The 18,696-nt window shown below is 37.1% G+C and overlaps 1 protein-coding gene across 1 annotated transcript in view; it reads right to left on the reverse strand.

Annotated features, from left to right (window-relative positions):
• The window catches only part of LOC132109060 (collagen alpha-5(IV) chain-like), a 41,115-nt gene that overhangs the window by 14,389 nt on the left and 8,030 nt on the right, over positions 1-18,696 (reverse strand). Inside the window, exons 2-17 of the mRNA XM_059515287.1 lie at positions 6,645-6,704; positions 4,556-4,645; positions 4,381-4,425; positions 4,253-4,297; positions 3,848-3,910; positions 3,705-3,758; positions 3,581-3,607; positions 3,378-3,458; positions 1,571-1,633; positions 1,384-1,419; positions 1,253-1,294; positions 1,072-1,164; positions 776-829; positions 521-577; positions 390-434; positions 257-310 (exon numbers count right to left, since the gene is read on the reverse strand). Of these exons, the coding sequence (XP_059371270.1) occupies positions 257-310; positions 390-434; positions 521-577; positions 776-829; positions 1,072-1,164; positions 1,253-1,294; positions 1,384-1,419; positions 1,571-1,633; positions 3,378-3,458; positions 3,581-3,607; positions 3,705-3,758; positions 3,848-3,910; positions 4,253-4,297; positions 4,381-4,425; positions 4,556-4,645; positions 6,645-6,704 (909 nt within the window). The remainder of the gene's footprint in view (positions 1-256; positions 311-389; positions 435-520; positions 578-775; positions 830-1,071; positions 1,165-1,252; positions 1,295-1,383; positions 1,420-1,570; positions 1,634-3,377; positions 3,459-3,580; positions 3,608-3,704; positions 3,759-3,847; positions 3,911-4,252; positions 4,298-4,380; positions 4,426-4,555; positions 4,646-6,644; positions 6,705-18,696) is intronic.

The following is an 18,696-nucleotide window of genomic DNA, read 5'->3' on the forward strand; positions in this document are numbered from 1 at the left end:
TGACAATATCCATGTTGGATCACAATAGGTTAGCAAATCGCCCAGACAAAAATGGAAAGTAATGGAATAATTACAACATCTTTATTTAAATTCATTTCAAGTAACAAAATGACATCTGAGTGAGCTGTTTTTTATGAATGCTCAGCTCATTTACTTTAAAGTTGCACCTCTGTGCCCATGATTATCATTACACAAGGTTTACTATGGATCTAATGTTGCGTTCACACTGTTAAGGAAAGAAACGTTCAGTACGTACTCTTGTACCATCTCGCCCCGACAGACCCGGAGGACCTGGTTCTCCTTTATCACCCTAAAAAAAGAGATGTCACAAGTATTAAAGAATATCACCTGTGATAAACATTACCAAACATCTCTTGTAGACAGCTTACCGGATATCCAGGGAGGCCTTGTTCACCATCTTTGCCAGGTTTTCCCTTATGAAAATAAATATATCACAGCGTAAATGTCATAAAATTCAGTAAACATAACTGAGTTGGGGTTCCAACAGGCTTCAACTCACTCTCTTTCCAAGCTCCCCAGGTTCTCCTTTCTCACCTTTCTGGCCTCCTTCTGGACCCTGTCAGACAAAGACATGATTGTTAATTACAAACTGAACAAAAAAAGACTGAAAGCATAATCCGCATCATATTTATGTACATATAATGATGATGAATACTATCAGATGAATACTATACTCATGAGAGAGGTCAAGATGCCAGTGTGTTTTTAATGAATGTAGAATGGAGCGAAAGGAAACAAAAAGAAAGATACATACAGGGGGGCCAGGGGGACCTGGATAACCAGGATCTCCAGATGGGCCGCGATCACCCTATTAAAAAAACATTCATCAAAACATACATTCACAAAAGCATGATGTAGAAGCTATCATGTAATGTAACTCAAGAAAGTTTTACTATTTGTCATTATGTATGAGAAAAAAGTGAGTCGAATATGGCTAAAAACTGCATTTGGACTGTGAGGTAAAAAATAAATAAAAACGTTACATTAATAAGACTAGTTCTAAAAGAAAATAAGGCTGGTTGTAAAAGGTTTGAAGGAAGTAAATGATACCTTTTCTCCTTGTTGAATGAGTGTATCAGGTAAGCCTGACACTTCGCCAACCTGCCCTGGTGGCCCAGGAGGACCTTTTAATCCACGGTCACCCTTCACACACAAAAGTATGCACATTAAAAACCCAACTGTTAATAAGCCTGGTGAATATGTTATTTTTGTCACAGAGCAATACGCATACCTTCTCTCCTTTGGGCCCTTGGAAGTTCAAACCCATGTTTCCCTTCAAGGTAAAGAGACACATTAGCACTTTCTGACAAAATGTGAGACAAATAAAACCTGACACTGTTTAATTGCGCCATTCAAACTTACCTTTTGCCCTGGTGGACCAGGAGGGCCTTGACGACCCTGAGAAATTGTGGAATTAACAAATGAAATCAATTCTAAAACTGTATGAGCCAGATTCACAGGCCTTCATCTGAAATATGCATGATGGAGTCTGAATCACACAAGCTTACAGCTGCACAAATTAACAAAGAATTTACAATCAGCTCCTTACCTCATACCCACGGGGACCAGAAGGACCTACAGGACCTGGAGGACCCTGGGCTCCAGGTTCACCCTATATATTGTAACCAGAGTGTTATGATGGCATATTTATAGGCACTTCATAACACACAATGAATTTAGTATTTATGAAAATTTTCAGTCTGGTTTTAAGCCCCGTCACAGTACAGAAACTGCTCTTTTAAGAGTTTCTAATGATCTTCTTTTAACTGTGGACTCTGGTAACTTTGCTGTTTTAGTCCTTTTGGATTTGACTGCGGCCTTTGATACGGTCAACCACTCTATTCTTTTATCAAGACTTGAACACTGTGTCGGCATTAAGGGCATAGCCCTTAAATGGTTTCAATCATATTTGACAGACAGAAGTTTTTCTGTTCACCTTGGTGAATTTTCGTCATCTGCCCACCCTCTTTTTTGTGGCGTCCCTCAAGGGTCAGTATTAGGCCCTATGTTGTTTTCTTTGTATATGCTGCCCTTGGGGTATATTTTTAGAAAGCACAATATCACTTTTCACTGTTATGCAGATGATGTACAGATTTATTTGCCTGTCAAAACTAATGACAAAGCTTTGTATCTGTCAATACTGAATTGCCTGAAAGATTTAAAAATATGGTTGGATCAGAACTTTCTTTGTCTTAATGAAAATAAGACTGAGATTGTTGTGTTTGGTCGTCCTGGGGATTTAAGTGCTTGTGTAGATGCACTTGGTAATTTAGGGTTATATGTTCGTCCATTTACCAAGAATCTCGGTGTGATTTTTGACAGTGCTTTTAAATTTGAAAAACAGATTAGTTCTGTTGTAAAAGCCAGTTTCTTTCAACTAAGACTGTTGGCTAAAGTCAAGCCCTACCTGCCACGTAAGGAGTTTGAAAGTGTGATTCATGCTTTTATAACATCTAGACTAGACTACTGTAACTCTTTATATGTTGGTCTGGATAAGTCATCTCTTCAACGCTTACAGTTAGTCCTAAATGCAGCAGCTCGGCTTTTGACTGGGACTAAAAAGTATGAGCACATTACCCCTGTCCTAGCTTCACTACACTGGCTTCCTGTCCGCTTCAGGATTGATTTCAAGATTTTATTGCTTGTTTTTAAGATTTTAAATGGGTTGGCGCCTGTGTATTTATCAGAGCTTTTACATGTCCATGCCCCTGTTAAAGCATTGAGGTCATCCAATCAGATGCTCCTCAATGTTCCAAGAACTAGGTTAAAAAATAAAGGTGACCAAGCTTTTTCAGTGGTGGCACCTAATTTGTGGAATAGTTTACCTGTACACATAAGAACTGCTCAGAATGTTGGAATTTTTAAGTCATTTCTTAAGACACACTTGTATTCCTTGGCTTTTATATCGAGCTGAGCTGTGACATTGTGATGTTTTTACTGTATTTGTCTTATTTGTGTGTGACTCTATTTTTCTTTTCTAGACATTGTTAAGCACTTTGGTAAACCATGGTTGTTTTTAAATGTGCTATATAAATAAATTGAACTGAACTTCAAGAAATGCAAATATGTTTTCTGTTAACTTGCTGGTACAGTACAGAAGGCAAATTCGCAAGAAATAAATTTGTAACTGTGAGATATAAAGTTGTCATAATGAGAAACCTTTTTTTTTTCTTCTTTAAAGCAGCTTATATAGTAAATAATTCTTATTACGATACTCAATTAAAAGGGTACATAGTGAATTATGCTTTAATCTCAAAATTATGCTTTGATTTTACCTCAAACATTCATGGGAACATGAGTTTTACTGTAACTTGGAAAAATCTGGTTCTGTTGCTAATGGATCTGGAAATGCTCACCCTGGAGCCTTGTAAACCATCAAAACCAGGAACTCCGCTTTCTGAAATGCGATTCATTTCTATGACATCCCCAGGCTCCCCCTGCAGGAGAAAAGAGAAGGCATTTATAAACATAATTTGACACAGATCCTAATATGTACTGAGGGAAGTGTGCCACTACAGTGCAGAAAATCAGCATGTGCATTATGGAATGAAATAATTGCCTTTTGTCCTACAGAACCTGGTGGACCCTGTGGAGACAAGAAAGTATAAATTATTTTGAGAATAATGATTTCAAATGTGAGAGTATGCTTACAACTTTGAAATGTGGCATAAAGCAACACTTACTGATGGACCCTCTAAACCTGGAAAACCTGGACTTCCTGGGAATCCTCTTTCACCCTTGTAAAGAAATAAAAAAAGTTTATGTTTGTTATTTTTTTAAGTTTGAATTCAAGATTCAAAAGATTCTTGTTTGGAGTGTTTCATACTTTGGTTCCGTTACAGCCAGGAACTCCTCTGGGTCCTGCGGGGCCATCCTGTCCTGGGATACCCTGTCAGTCAAAAACAGCACATATATGCTAGTAACTATTGCCATTTACAGTGAGAGGCAAGAGATAGACAGAGGAGAGCAGAATGACAAAATTACATCATATTACTATTACTGTTGTACGTTTTCTGCAAATTGTGTCTAACGGAGGCACAATTTGAATATCTGATCCTAGCCAAAGTGCACATATTACACTAACTGATAGTGAACTTCATTGTCAGCAATGTTCAATTTGGATTTATAGATCAATTCTTGCAGCCATAATTATGTAGTCTGCTTATAAAAGTCCTCTAAAATAGTTAGTGTGGTTTGTTTCCTGTTGGGGATCATTCATTGATTCACTCACTGGGATTCCTGGTGTTCCTGGGAAACCTGGTAATCCAGGAGGTCCCTGCAAAAACATAGAAACTGTCAGCATTTGTTGATAACTGTAGATCCATTTTGAGCCAGAAGCTGTTATGGAGAAACCCTCACTCTTATCCCTTTAGGCCCCCTTGGCCCTGTAGGTCCATCATCACCCTGTGAGAGACACAAAGTCCAGTTTTAATAGAAGCAACAGTATAGCTGATCAATAACAGATTCTGATTGATCTGTTATTATACATATGAATATATGAATATCACAATGGACAGATGTGCTGACTACAGACCTTCTCTCCACGAAATCCAATCGGCCCCTCTGGTCCAGGGAATCCTGGAACACCTGGCTGGCCCGTTAAACCTGGAAACCCTCGCTCACCCTGTCATTATAGTTAGGAAAATATTTAACGAAAAACATTAAAGAGACCAAAGAAGATACAGCATCATAGAGAGCCATTATCATTAGAGATGTACACAGGAGATCACATCACTTAAAAAAACAATAAAACTAAGTAATGTAAACAGTCCATGTGATCCTATCAGACTAGCGTTTCACATAGGATTTCAAAATCACAAACATCTAAGCATACAGCGATACATTACCCAGTGCAGCACTTCTGGTAGCACAGGTAAAAATGAAAAGAGTCAGGCTAATGTAGAGCTCCTGTTCACTTCATTTGAACTTTAAATGAATTTGGTTTGGCCTCGTGAAAAGGCTAGCCATGCAATGCATGCATTAAATACATTCATATTAGACCTACAGGCATCAGGCTACAGAAGCATTCCCTTTCAACTGTAAGTGCCCTACAAAGTGGATTTCACAGGCTATTCCAATCTGAAGGGAGTGAACATGTTCAGTTTAAAAGGCACTGTAAATGGCAGAGGGAATAAGGGAACATCAATACAGACATATGTACAACCCGAATTCCGGAAAGGTTTGGGACGTTTTTTAAATTTTAATAAAATGAAAACTAAAAGACTTTCAAATCACATGAGCCAATATTTTATTCACAATAGAACATAGATAACATAGCAAATGTTTAAACTGAGAAAGTTTACAATTTTATGCACAAAATGAGCTCATTTCAATTTTGATTTCTGCTACAGGTCTCAAAATAGTTGGGACAGGGCATGTTTACCATGGTGTAGCATCTCCTTTTCTTTTCAAAACAGTTTGAAGACGTCTGGGCATTGAGGCTATGAGTTGCTGGAGTTTTGCTGTTGGAATTTGGTCCCATTCTTGCCTTATATAGATTTCCAGCTGCTGAAGAGTTCGTGGTCGTCTTTGACATATTTTTCGTTTAATGATGCGCCAAATGTTCTCTATAGGTGAAAGATCTGGACTGCAGGCAGGCCAGGTTAGCACCCGGACTCTTCTACGACGAAGCCATGCTGTTGTTATAGCTGCAGTATGTGGTTTTGCATTGTCCTGCTGAAATAAACAAGGCCTTCCCTGAAATAGACGTTGTTTGGAGGGAAGCATATATTGCTCTAAAACCTTTATATACCTTTCAGCATTCACAGAGCCTTCCAAAACATGCAAGCTGCCCATACCGTATGCACTTATGCACCCCCATACCATCAGAGATGCTGGCTTTTGAACTGAACGCTGATAACATGCTGGAAGGTCTCCCTCCTCTTTAGCCCGGAGGACACGGCGTCCGTGATTTCCAACAAGAATGTCAAATTTGGACTCGTCTGACCATAAAACACTATTCCACTTTGAAATAGTCCATTTTAAATGAGCCTTGGCCCACAGGACACGACGGCGCTTCTGGACCATGTTCACATATGGCTTCCTTTTTGCATGATAGAGCTTTAGTTGGCATCTGCTGATGGCACGGCGGATTGTGTTTACCGACAGTGGTTTCTGAAAGTATTCCTGGGCCCATTTAGTAATGTCATTGACACAATCATGCCGATGAGTGATGCAGTGTCGTCTGAGAGCCCGAAGACCACGGGCATCCAATAAAGGTTTCCGGCCTTGTCCCTTACGCACAGAGATTTCTCCAGTTTCTCTGAATCTTTTGATGATGTTATGCACTGTAGATGATGAGATTTGCAAAGCCTTTGCAATTTGACGTTGAGGAACATTGTTTTTAAAGTTTTCCACAATTTTTTTACGTTTAAAAAACGTCCCAACTTTTCCGGAATTCGGGTTGTATATTAAAGTATAGCAATTTATGTTATACTTATTTAAAGAACTATACTGTTATCAGTCCTCAAACTCCTCTAATAAGTGCGACTCAAGTTTCATATGTGCTTGATGATACAAATGAACATTTTGTTGGGTGAAGTGAACTTCAACAGATATCCCGTCCTCTGGAGCAGTGAACATCTGTCTGAAATGTGGCTGTTTGTTTGTGGATAAACACTCACCTTGTGTCCTTTTACCCCACTACAGTCACACTTTCGTCCAGTCTCACAACCGTGACATGCCTGAAAACACAAAACACAACTTATTTATAAGCACACAGAATAGATTTTGGAGGGGAAAAAAGTTTGGATTTTTTTTTTTTATGTTAATCAAAAATACAGTAAAAACAATAATAATGTTAAATACTATTGCAATTTAACAAAACTACTCTCTATTTAAAAACAGATTTATTCCTGATGGCAAAGCTGAATTCTCAGCAGTCTTTACCCCAGTCTTCAGTGTCACATGATCCTTCAGAAATCATGCTAATATGCTGATTTGGTGCTCAAAGCTTAATTTTTTTTAGATCGTGCATGCACAAATTTTTGCACAAAGCTGAAATTTTTCACAGATCGTGCATGCACACAAAAAATGATCATTAACCATAAAATCATCTTTAGTCAATGTCATGACTTGAGTCTATGTACAAGAGCATCTTTATAGTTCACTTCAATGAAGTTTCACCACTCATCATCATCAGGTGACAAGTGAAGTCATCAATCCTGACAGTCCTTATGAACATAACAATTATGTCTACAAATAATAAGGCTTCCACAATTGTTATTAAACAGACGTAAACCAACATGATGTGACTACAGTCTACTGCATATGAACATACTATTTCACTGTGAATAAATCTGTCATGAAAAAAGGACATTTCTCTGACTGTAATCATACTCCCAGGTTTAGAAAAGAGTTAGCATCAGGGAGTAGTGTTACTACTGAGTCCGAATAAATGATTAATTAATCACAGCAAATAAACTGACTGTACAATCACAATAGATTTTAGTTGCTTTCTTTTTGTGCTATAAAAGGCCTATAGGTATTTTTGATACAAACACTAGATGACGCTATTTGCTTTCTGAAATAACCACTACGCCTTAAAACAAGATCTCAAGTAGACTTGAATGCTTGAATGCTTAATTCATAGAAAACTGCTGCACATAAAGGGACAATGCCATGACGGCAAATGAAACTAAAATTGATACTGACTTTAATTAGTATAAAACAAATATTGGTATTAAGTATTTCTTATTAGAAAGAATTAACTCATAATCCTTGTTAGAACTGATTTTTAAATATAATCATAATAATTAACATCTACATAGAGTCTTTTCCACTGATCATCACATTACCGAATTACCTGGAAACATGTGACTGTATTTGTCAGACTTTAGATTTTAAAATATATTAATTTTAAGTAATTCTGAAAAGGTCCACTACATTACACTCCTACACTAGCAAAAGCCACACAGAACACAGGACACATGAATCGGTACATGATGTGCCTTATGTTGTCGGATGTTCCCTGTCTTGTTGTGTACAATTTGCAATAATAATAATAATTTTTAAAAATTAACCGGAACATTGGTCCTGTTAGTCATACACACATGCAAACAGTTTTATAGCTTGTTTTGAGAATCTCAAGGTCTAAACAGACAAGATGAAGGGAAGTTAATGTTTCCTGGCTTGTAATTTTTCTTAAGGTCGGCACAGACATTATACTGTGCAGTCAAAAACTTTTCACTACATCAAAACAGTTGTTTTAAAGCAACTTACATCACAAAGTATTGAACTGGCCCACAGGTGTCATTAGCACAGGAATACCCCCCCCCCCAACAATGCATGCATATTAAAAACTACAACACCTGAAGTGTGAAATTAAGCACATTAAAAAAACAAACAAACAAAAAAACACTATCTAACAGCATCCCATCACCTGCAGATAAAAAAAAGTCTGACCAGCTTAACTCAGAATCATTATGCTACTGAAAAACAAGCAAAATTCAAATTCAAAATTCAAAAATTGATGTTATGTGTCAACTCCCCTTAAGATTTCAGGTTAAAATGCATATGAATGTTTGTGGAAAAGTCTATATAGTGTTTTTAGTTTTAGTTTTTGAGATACTAAAGCATATCACATCACACAAGGACATGCAAACTTAAAGTCCGTGTAAAGTCAGTTCTGAGAATTGTTTCTAAACATTTTTTGGTAATAGATATCCATGCTGGTTTTGACGCATGTTGTTGTATGTCTAGACACTAGAGGGCAGATTTTCGATCTACAGTCAAAGATCAGTGGCTAGATGGGGAGAAGAACAGGGCCACCCTGTGGAGAATATTAAGCAGTGCAACGATTGATCACAAGAGGGAATCAGCAGATTCCAGTCCAGGGCTCGTGGATTAACTGAGCCCCAGTGAAAGATGGCCTGAGGGCAGATGAATGCTGGGAGCAGACAGAACAAAGTGGCAGCAGACCACAGTTAATGCCTGTGTCTGAATGGCCCAATCAAACACACATATACCAACACATGATCATTATCACGCACAAACTCACCGTTAAATGTTTTAGCCAGTTACACTGATTTAATGACAAATATTTATAACTGGCAAGCACGTCTATGAAAAATCTTTTACATTGTTAATGTTTTAAGCTGGGTTTCATAATAGGGTCTGTATCTTCTTGCAGTAGCATAAAGTGTTAATGATGGGGAAAACAGGTGAGGTAGAGGGAAAAGTGAATCATCCAGGCATTGATTGATGAGGTGAAGGTGCAGTCCTTTAATTAAACACTATTACCTTCCATATCTTTCCCACCCATTTCACACACTCTCATAACCACACACACACTACAGTAGTTTTTTTTTTAAATCAAGACTGCAGGTTGAAAAGCAAAGTATACATTTTAAATGCTGTGACCATTTTGAAACATGTTTTGGCTTTCACTTTTTCACTGAAATGGCCCTGCAAATTCATTTTGCTCACAGTTCTCATATAGTTTAACAGAAACACACTAAAATGCTTTTTCTTCCAGGCACCATTCAGCAATAACACATTTCACTACACTCCTTTTCCACAGACACTGCTGTGTTTCATGACTTCAAGGTCCACGGGATGAGAAAACAGAAAAAAATATATCTTACAAATCTCTTCTTAAACATGTTTTTAGGCTAGAACTCTTTTAAATCGAATGAGCCAGAAAGGACCTTCTTCTGATGTCCTGCACTTTTCCTGTGGAGTTAACAAAGGGATGACCTTTGACCTCTGACAGTTAACCAGTTACGGCCGAGTGGCTCGTGTGGTTTGCGGGTGAGGGGAAAAACATTTATTATGTCAAATGTTTACCAAGGTAATGGCAGAAAATAATCATATTGCACTGGTGTTCTCTTTAAACTCCACTAGAGCTGTACTCAGAAAATGACAACAAACTCAGTATGTCTCTCGCTCAATGAGCTTGACTTCAGATTTCATTTAAGAGGACTTTTGGATGCAAGCACATGCAAAAACCACTAACAGTGACCTGAGCAATGAAAAAAAATCATGTTCCCAGGACTCCAAGGGGAAATCCACAGGGGGTATAAATTACAGATAAGCCAATGTTTTGTTTGAGGAGTATTTTATACAGATATTTACACTTGCACTTTCATTCTCAATCTATTATTGGTTATTTAATATAAACTATTGTTCAAAAGTTTGGGGTCAATTATTATTATTTTTTTAAGTAATTATTACTTTTATTCAAAAAGGACCCATTCAACTAATTAAAGTGACAGTAAAGACTTTATTTTTTACAAAAAACACTGTTTTTTTATTTTTAAAGATGTTATTTTGAACTTACTATTCATCCTAAAACAAATGCATCACAAATATTAAGTAGCACAACTGTTTTGAACATTGATAAAAATAAGAAATGTTTTGAGCACCAAATTTATATAGCAGCTGTTTAAATGCATAATTGAGAAAGACTATTCCAGATTATTAAAAAACTAACATTTTATGCTATTTGTTATTAATAATATTAATATTTACTGCTGCAGTATAATTATTGTTTTTATTATAATCAAACAAACCAATAATTAAGAATAAGTTATCAGACACTTAATAATTTGGGTATCTTCCGTAAAAAACTAAACAATAGGGCTGCAACTAACGATTATTTTGATAATCGATTAATCTGTCGATTATTTTTATGATTAATCGGTTTATGTACTTATATTTTAGTTTTTTCCATTTTTCCCCCAAAGTAAATTATTAATAAAGGGTCTTTATCATTCAGCATAGATTTTTAAGAGATTTTAATAATTTTGCATTGTCAAATCCTCATCACAAATATACCTGGAGTTGTTTTATTATGTGTTAATGATCCCTTGTCAAACTCTTCTGCAATCAAAACACTGACCCATACTATAGCAAATTTCACAAGGAGATTTCAAATAATGTTTTCACCATGGCAGTCCTTAGAGCTCCTAAAGTAGTTTAACATCCCGAACAAAGCTTATTAAGGAATCTTTCAGAACATATTTTCACGAAGAATAAGGATAAAACAGAATAAGATTGCAGTGCGTTGTATTTTATTATTTACTGGGAAACAGCTTTATAGCTTATGCTGTGAAATTGTAAACAATCCTTCGAATAAAGTGCCAATGGCATGAAACCTGAATGGAACTCACAATTTAAAGTAAAATCCATCAGAAGGTTGTCCAGAAAAAACGGACACACAAAAAACCTTCTGTGTGAAAAAGAGCAGTGAATACTTAGAAAAAAAAAGTGCATTTCAAATATCTTTAAACATTTACCTCTCTCATTCAGTCATAATTAGGCTGCACGACTGAATTATGAACTGGTAAACGACAAACTGATCACAGAACATGTTTGTAAAGCTTTAAATGTTAACTGTTAAAAAGCAATGTTATCAGCTTTTACAACTAAAAATTTGCAAACAACATTGTACTGGAGAATCTGCACAAATAAAAGGCTTAGGGGCCGTTCACATATCGCGCCTAAAACGCAGGCGCACCCATAGACTGTGCGCACCGCTTTCTCCTTTCCAAAGCGCTCGTGCAGAAGCGCCCCTGAGGCGTCTGCCTTTGCTAAGCAACCATGACGTGCTCTCTCCTTGAAGACGCGGAAATTTCAGCAAAGGATAAATGGATTTGCAGCTCAAAAAATCACTTGCAGTAGCTCTGCTACTAAATTTATTTCAAAATGGGAATCCATATACAGCTATGATCAGCTGTTCCTTCATCTTGGCTGAGCTTTTAACGTTGTTACGGGAAAGAATGAAGCTGATTATTTAGTTCTTGTCACATGACCCGCGGTGCGCTTCTGGCATTCTGAAAAGTTGAAATGTTTTTAACTCGATGCGGTGTGTACGCGCCTGGAAAAACGGGTGCGTCGCGACCGCGTCGCTTCCATAATGAGCGCGCATACTGCGCGCCTACATTGGAAATAATGAACATGAGCGCGCAAAAGACGCGATATGTGAACGGTCCCTTAAACAGTTCAGTAGTGCAGAGTTTACAGGTTAATCTTCTTTTTTGAAGGCTCAAAATAAAGTACTCCCACATCCTGCTGAATGCTGCAGAGACGCCGTTCGGGAAGCACGTGACATAAAACGAGGCCAGCTGTTGGCTATTCGCTACTTCTCCTGCTGTACTGGCTGAGTAAATCCTCCGGTGGCTCATTACTGCCACACTTTGGTCACCGCAGATCTGAAATATGCACGAAATAAGCCGCTTACGGCAAATAAATTATTTAGCAACGAATTTTAATAGTTTAACAACTATTTTAATAATCGATTTTAATCGATTAAATCGATTCGTTGTTTCAGCTCTACTAAACAAAACAAAAAAACTACTTGTGGTTCAGACTAGCACAAGCTAATTACCTCACCAAGGAAGAATCTCATATCTTAACACTACATGCAAATGACAGATAATTATGTTTCTGAATCAGACAGGGTATAGGTTCATCACAACAGACTACTAGAATGGAGAAGTCAGGACAGTGATGCACGGTTTTTGCATTGCATTGTACCCTTCTGTGGTGGGCTCCATTCAAAACAGTACACGCACAAGTGCTCCTGTTAAGGAAGATAAAGACATTTCTCGCAAACACTGACAGAGAGACCGTGGGACTATAAATATGGGTTTGGGATCTCACACAGTTTCTCAGACAGCAGGGGAGGCTCTTGAGTCAAGGCCATTACTCCAACCTCTAATCTGGGATGTAGCAAACAAATAAAGTTTGTTTACAGGATTCAAAATGAGAATCAGTGTAGTGTTGTTTACATTTAAAACACATTTTACTGAAATCAGCCATTAGCAATGCCTGACTTTCTATGAATTGCTGGATATTTGTGTCCACATCACTGACTGAACTGATACAACTCTTATCAAATTGCCAAAACACACAAGTTTCCCAAGAGAAAGAGAAATTGACATATTTCTCCTATCATACAAGCTGTAACAATGTCAGAGAAAGCACAATACTTATAGTCTAATCGGTACTTGTTTAAAACAACTATTTCCAGGTGCACTGGACGTGATTTGGTACAAACGGCATTCTCTAAATATTTGCAGATACAAACCGAGCAGTTTATGCAACAGCAGCATGGAGTCCCTCTTTTCACCACTAGAGGACGCTACAAGAGGGTTACTGTATATAGCTGTACTGGTCAATAGTTATAGACTGCTATACAAGTGAACTCCTCTCTTGGAAATCAGCTTTCATTTGTAATATCAGAGCAACAGTGAAAAACGAGGATGTGGACTGGCACTTCAATGATTGTGAGACAAGTTCTCACCTGAACTATAATCTGGAGATCTAATTCTATTCCTAACAGAGCGTGTTCAAACCTGCATGCCATACCCAGCTTGCATATGAATCCAAAACTACAGAGCTCAAATGAAGCGCTCTTGAAGTTTTTGTCATACTGCAGTTTGTTTAAAAGGGGTCATATGATGCTTTTTTAAAGATCATTATTTGGTGTATTTGGTGTAACAGAATATGTTGACATGTCGCCCCCTTTCCATAATCGTGAGCTTCTTCTTTCAAAATAAATCTAAAGACAGTTAATAATGTCCTTAGTTTTACAATCAGTTCAAGCCCGAAAGTGGAACAGAGTGGTGTGAAAGACACAGTGATGAAGCTCGTATGTGTTTGCAGTACACAAGTCACAAACGTTTAAGACTCCACTGTGTGACCCGCTCTCTCTCTCTCTCTCTCTCTCTCTCTCTCACACACACACACACACACACGCGACGCGCAAAACTCTGCATTGGAACAGTTAATAGCAAATACTTAAACTAATATCAAAACATACAGTAGCTGATTCAGAAGCATCAGTTTGTCGTAGCAAAGTCAGAATAACCTCCTCTCCTAGGTTCACGAAACGGTCGTCCATAAATGCATCTACTTTCTGAAGCCCAAATAAAGTGCTTTTGCTTTCGCCTAGATACACACAGCATCTCCCTGACACGGCTGCTTCAACACTAACTGCGGTTACTGAAACCACACCTTCTTTCTTTGATTGAACATTTGGGCGGCATTACGCAAATATTTCCACATAGTGACAGACGTGTGGGGGCATGTTTGAACGAGCTGTTTTAGGGGGGCATGGCAGAGTCTATAGAAAGAATATTTCTTTGCAACTTTACAGACCTCCTTTATGCACCAAGAGCTTGTAACACTCCAGAGAGAAAGGAAAAATTCAAATGGCATCATATGACCCCTTTAAGCACGGCTATAGCTGCAGCTAGAAGCTTACAGACAAACCTTTTTGTTTCAAAGAGGATATTTTAAACACATTACTTATAATACTGTGTTAAAAGGTTGTTTTTGATGAGTTTTTCTCTCCCATTAAAAAGCTGTGTTGTCACAAGGCAAGAGGAGGATAGATAATATAATGCCACAGATGCCAGAGCTTTATTGGAAAAGCATTGATGGGCCAAGGAAAACAAGACAACTCTGCAGTAAATATTAAATATATTAACTTAAAAAATGTATGTCTGTAATTACTTACTTGAAAATGTCCACATAAAAAAAAAAAAACAATGCCAGATCAGAAATCCCATTAAACATATATCTAGAAGACAAATTTAATTTCTTTCTTTCTTTCTTTCTTTCTTTCTTTCTTTCTTTCTTTCTTTCTTTCTTTCTTTCTTTCTTTCTTTCTTTCTTTCTTTGTATTGCTAATTTTTTTTTTTTAGATGTAAAGCATCATCCAATTTACTGTTTACATGCACATGCCCAGAGTTACACAGGGGAGCCACTACTGCGTCTGTTCACCACTAATAGCAGAAGCAGATGGGAATGAAAACGAGGCAAAGAAAATGGGGAGCTGAGGATCACCCAAAAGTTGAAAAGCAAGTGTGTGTATGACATGGAAAGTAAATAGTTTTGCTGTTTAGGGAAGGGGCACGCATGACTCTAGCTCTCTAAAGCCATAAAAATAATACATGTTGAAACAAGATCTATTCTCGCTCATTGTTCAAAAAGACATTGAAGAAACATGCACATACATCTCTATCTGACAAAAGCTATATAATTACAACCTTGTTTTAAAGCACAACTAGACACTAGCATATTACGATGTCTGTCTCGCACAGACTGTCTCACTCCCACCTCAATGGCCTGGATGAAATGCTTTTCACTTTTACAATGAACACTGGAGCCAAACTTAGATAGAGTTCAATCATGTGTCATCTTTGGAAGAGGGAGGGATAGCTTATTCCTTAAGGACTTATTAAAGTGATTATATTAAAGGTCAATGTTAGTGTGAAAAAACACTGTTAACATTGATTTGTTTTTGACACTGATAATATGTAATAAATAGTATGCCATATGCTTCCAGGCAATACATATTTGCTAGAATCTCCACAACCCTTTTGCAAAAGGGAATGAAAAATTGTGAAACAAAATCACCACAAAACTACAAATACATAGAACATCAGATCACATGCATTCCTTCACATTTTTGCCAAAAAAGAATGATATAAATGTGGATTTATTCTGCTAAAGGAGGAATGTAGGATTGTGCCTTGGATGCTGGGCACTTGAAGTTGGCACATGTTCAAGATGTTAAAACCACAGGTATGGGCTTGAGCAGGTTTACTACTTCAAAACATGGCTGATGTCACTCTGATGGGGCAGGTATGAATCAGGGTCATATTCACAAAACATATTAAAGCTAAAAGTAGCTACTAACTTGCCGATTTAAAAGAAACTCTTCAAATCAATGGCGTGTCAGTGCACATTTTAGGACTCCTACATTTTTGCTTTATAAGTATTTCACAAATCATTTTAGCACTAAAATCAGCTCCTAAATCTGTGAAAAGTTAGGGGTAGTCAAGAGGACTCCTAAGTCACTAGGACCAAAGCACAAACAATGGCTGTTGCCGGCAATCTGCCTAAGAGCAGACATTTTTTTAAACATTTCACAATAATTTAATTGAATTGTGTTAACAAAAGTAAACCATAAGGAGCCTTTATAGCCTATTCCACACTCAAGTGCACACATGAATCTTTCCGCAGAGGTATTTTGGTAAGGAGATATTTTAATGATCTATGAATAAACTAATGTTTTCTGAGTCAGTGTCTGCTGTTAAGATCAAGTTGACAACGCTGCCTCGCAGTCTCCATAATACAGTGACGCACCTTTAGAAAAAAATGCACCTTTACGGATTACACAATTGTTTTCAGTTTGAATTAGCTAGTTTAAAAGTAGACATTTCTAGCTTTCTATAGACAAATTTCTGTCTATGAGGGATGTAATCTATACGCTGGGTTTCGGTTCACGGAGACAGAGACGGCAGAAAGTGAATCTTGTTTGTTTTCTTTATTTTACAAACCCACAATGTTTAGTTAATATTGTGAGTGCACATACATTTTGAATGATGCATTACTTTTATCTGTATGAGCAAAGAGGACTTGGATTTTATGTTGTGTCCACAGTTATCAGGAAAAATGCTAGTGATCGCTTGTGTAAAGTTGCTGCAAATTACATGTTTTAATTTTGAAATAATAAGCCATATTTGAGGTTGATGAAAAAAAGGCGAACATTTACCTCATTCTATAATATTTCTATGATTAAATCAGTGACCCCTTTCAGCCAGTCAGAAGGCTTGATGACATCATCCATAGCAACGAGGTCAACCCCACCTTTTCTCTTAGCCTAAGATTTCTCCCTATTCCTTAGTAAAAGTTGGTCTCAGCAGCTTTGTGAATGTGGTTTTAAAAGGAAACTCCCTGCTAAGAACTTTGACAGCCATTTAGGAGAATTCTTAGTGCTAAGATAAAATGTTTTGTGAATACAGCCCCTACCATATAACATCATGCTCATTAGTAAATAAAACACTTACGTACTATAAATTGTCCAAAAATTACTCTGAAGGTTTCCTTCCCACATTTTACAACAGCTTTACCATAAAGAGATCGTTTACCCAAAAATGAAAATACTCACCGTCATGTTTCCTCTGCAGAACACCAAAGATATTTTGAAGAATGTTGGTGACCATTGTTCGTGGCATTGTACAGTCCAAAAACACAGAGACATTTCTCAAAATCTCTTTGTGTATGTTCCACATACAGGCTTGGAATGACATGGGTAAGTAAAGATTTTTCATTTTTGGGTGAACTATCTCTTCAAATGCAAGACATGCATTTGTGGTTAAAAGTATATATATATACTTTTATATATATAAGGTCTTAGAAAGATATTAAATGTGTTTTTCTCTAATTTGCTGGAACTGCTAAAAGCAATGTAATGTACCACACATTACTCTAACATAGAGAATGATAATGAAGGAGATGTCTGGAGCAACAATAGATGTTCTCTTGCTCCCATTCAAACCTAAAGCAGACAAACCTCTGCACAAGCGGTCTCTGCTCTCTTTGTACTGTCCAGGTAACTTCTCTTTCACAGTTTGATGACCTCTCCATCACTTCAACAAACACAGGGTGTGTGCATGTGTTTGTATGTGGAGTGTAAATTAGCCACCCACTGAAAAAGATGCTTTGTCAGTTTATTTAGGGTTTTACCACTGTGGGGAGTGAGGCTGTAGGGGAAATAGAGATTGGGTGTGAGAGGAGGATCATTGTCCAGCTAATCCTAAATGGCATTTGCATCTCTTTCACACCACATTGTAAGTATAACCCCCCAACAGTACACACATACCATTTAATCTATTAACACTCACTAAGCCTTCAATCAACAATAGATTTTGATCAAGTTTCCTGCTTCTGTGATGTTTCCTCAGCAGAGTATCTTCATACAAAGTGTCAGTAACAGTAACTGGTATAATTTCAGCTGAACTAAAATGTTTACATCATAAAAAAAAGTAAATTATAATATTAATACTTTTAACAAATTGTTAATTCTGGGTGAAACTGAACTTTAAAATGCAAGTAAACATATTTAATGTCTTACAGTTTTCTCAGTCGCTTTGGTAAATTTCTCGAATCATCCTTGAGATTTGCAAAACAATAAGTGTATTTCTCAAAACAACTCGTACAAATAGCAAAAAACATCCATGGTAAAAGCCTCTCTCTTGCTCAAAATCCTTAGTTCATCTCTCAAAAATAAGTATCTGTGTCTGTGTCAATGAACATGTCAGTGCCATCAGAATGACCTTGTGTCATAGTTTATGGATAAGACCGTCAAAATGCTTAGTCATGTTGTCAATATAATAGTGTACTCTGGAGAGATGTTCTGATGTAAACTATGGCAACATTTTGGATGACCGTTACTGTATTGAACAGTATGCCATATGCTTATGTATGCCATATATCCATTTCAAAAGTACATATTTACACATTACTGTATGTGGGGTATTGACTGAAAGAGACTGGGTTGAATTCCCAGTTACACTTTTACTAGTGGTCTGACCAAAAAAATAAATAGATAAAAAACCTTTACAATGTCATTGTGATATAGAAAAGGAAAAAGAAATATGGGCACAAAGATGACAATAAGTCAATTGTCAGAATTTGTAACTCTTGTGTTGTCCTCTGTCTATACAGTATGAGTTTTCCAACTGAAGATTCATGAGATTAACCTTTGAGCTATTTCAGAGAAATGGTTTCTCATTGGTTTATCATCTACATTCTCCTCTTTAGTAAATATTCACTTGCACAATTCATGCCAAATTGACAAAAAGTCTAATAATAATGTGTAAACAAAAAGTGTGCTTGGCAGTTTATGACAACTAGATTAACCATTTTGCATTTAATGAC

The sequence above is a fragment of the Carassius carassius genome, chromosome 2 (genome assembly GCF_963082965.1).
Source record: "Carassius carassius chromosome 2, fCarCar2.1, whole genome shotgun sequence".
NCBI classification, from domain to species: domain Eukaryota; kingdom Metazoa; phylum Chordata; class Actinopteri; order Cypriniformes; family Cyprinidae; genus Carassius; species Carassius carassius.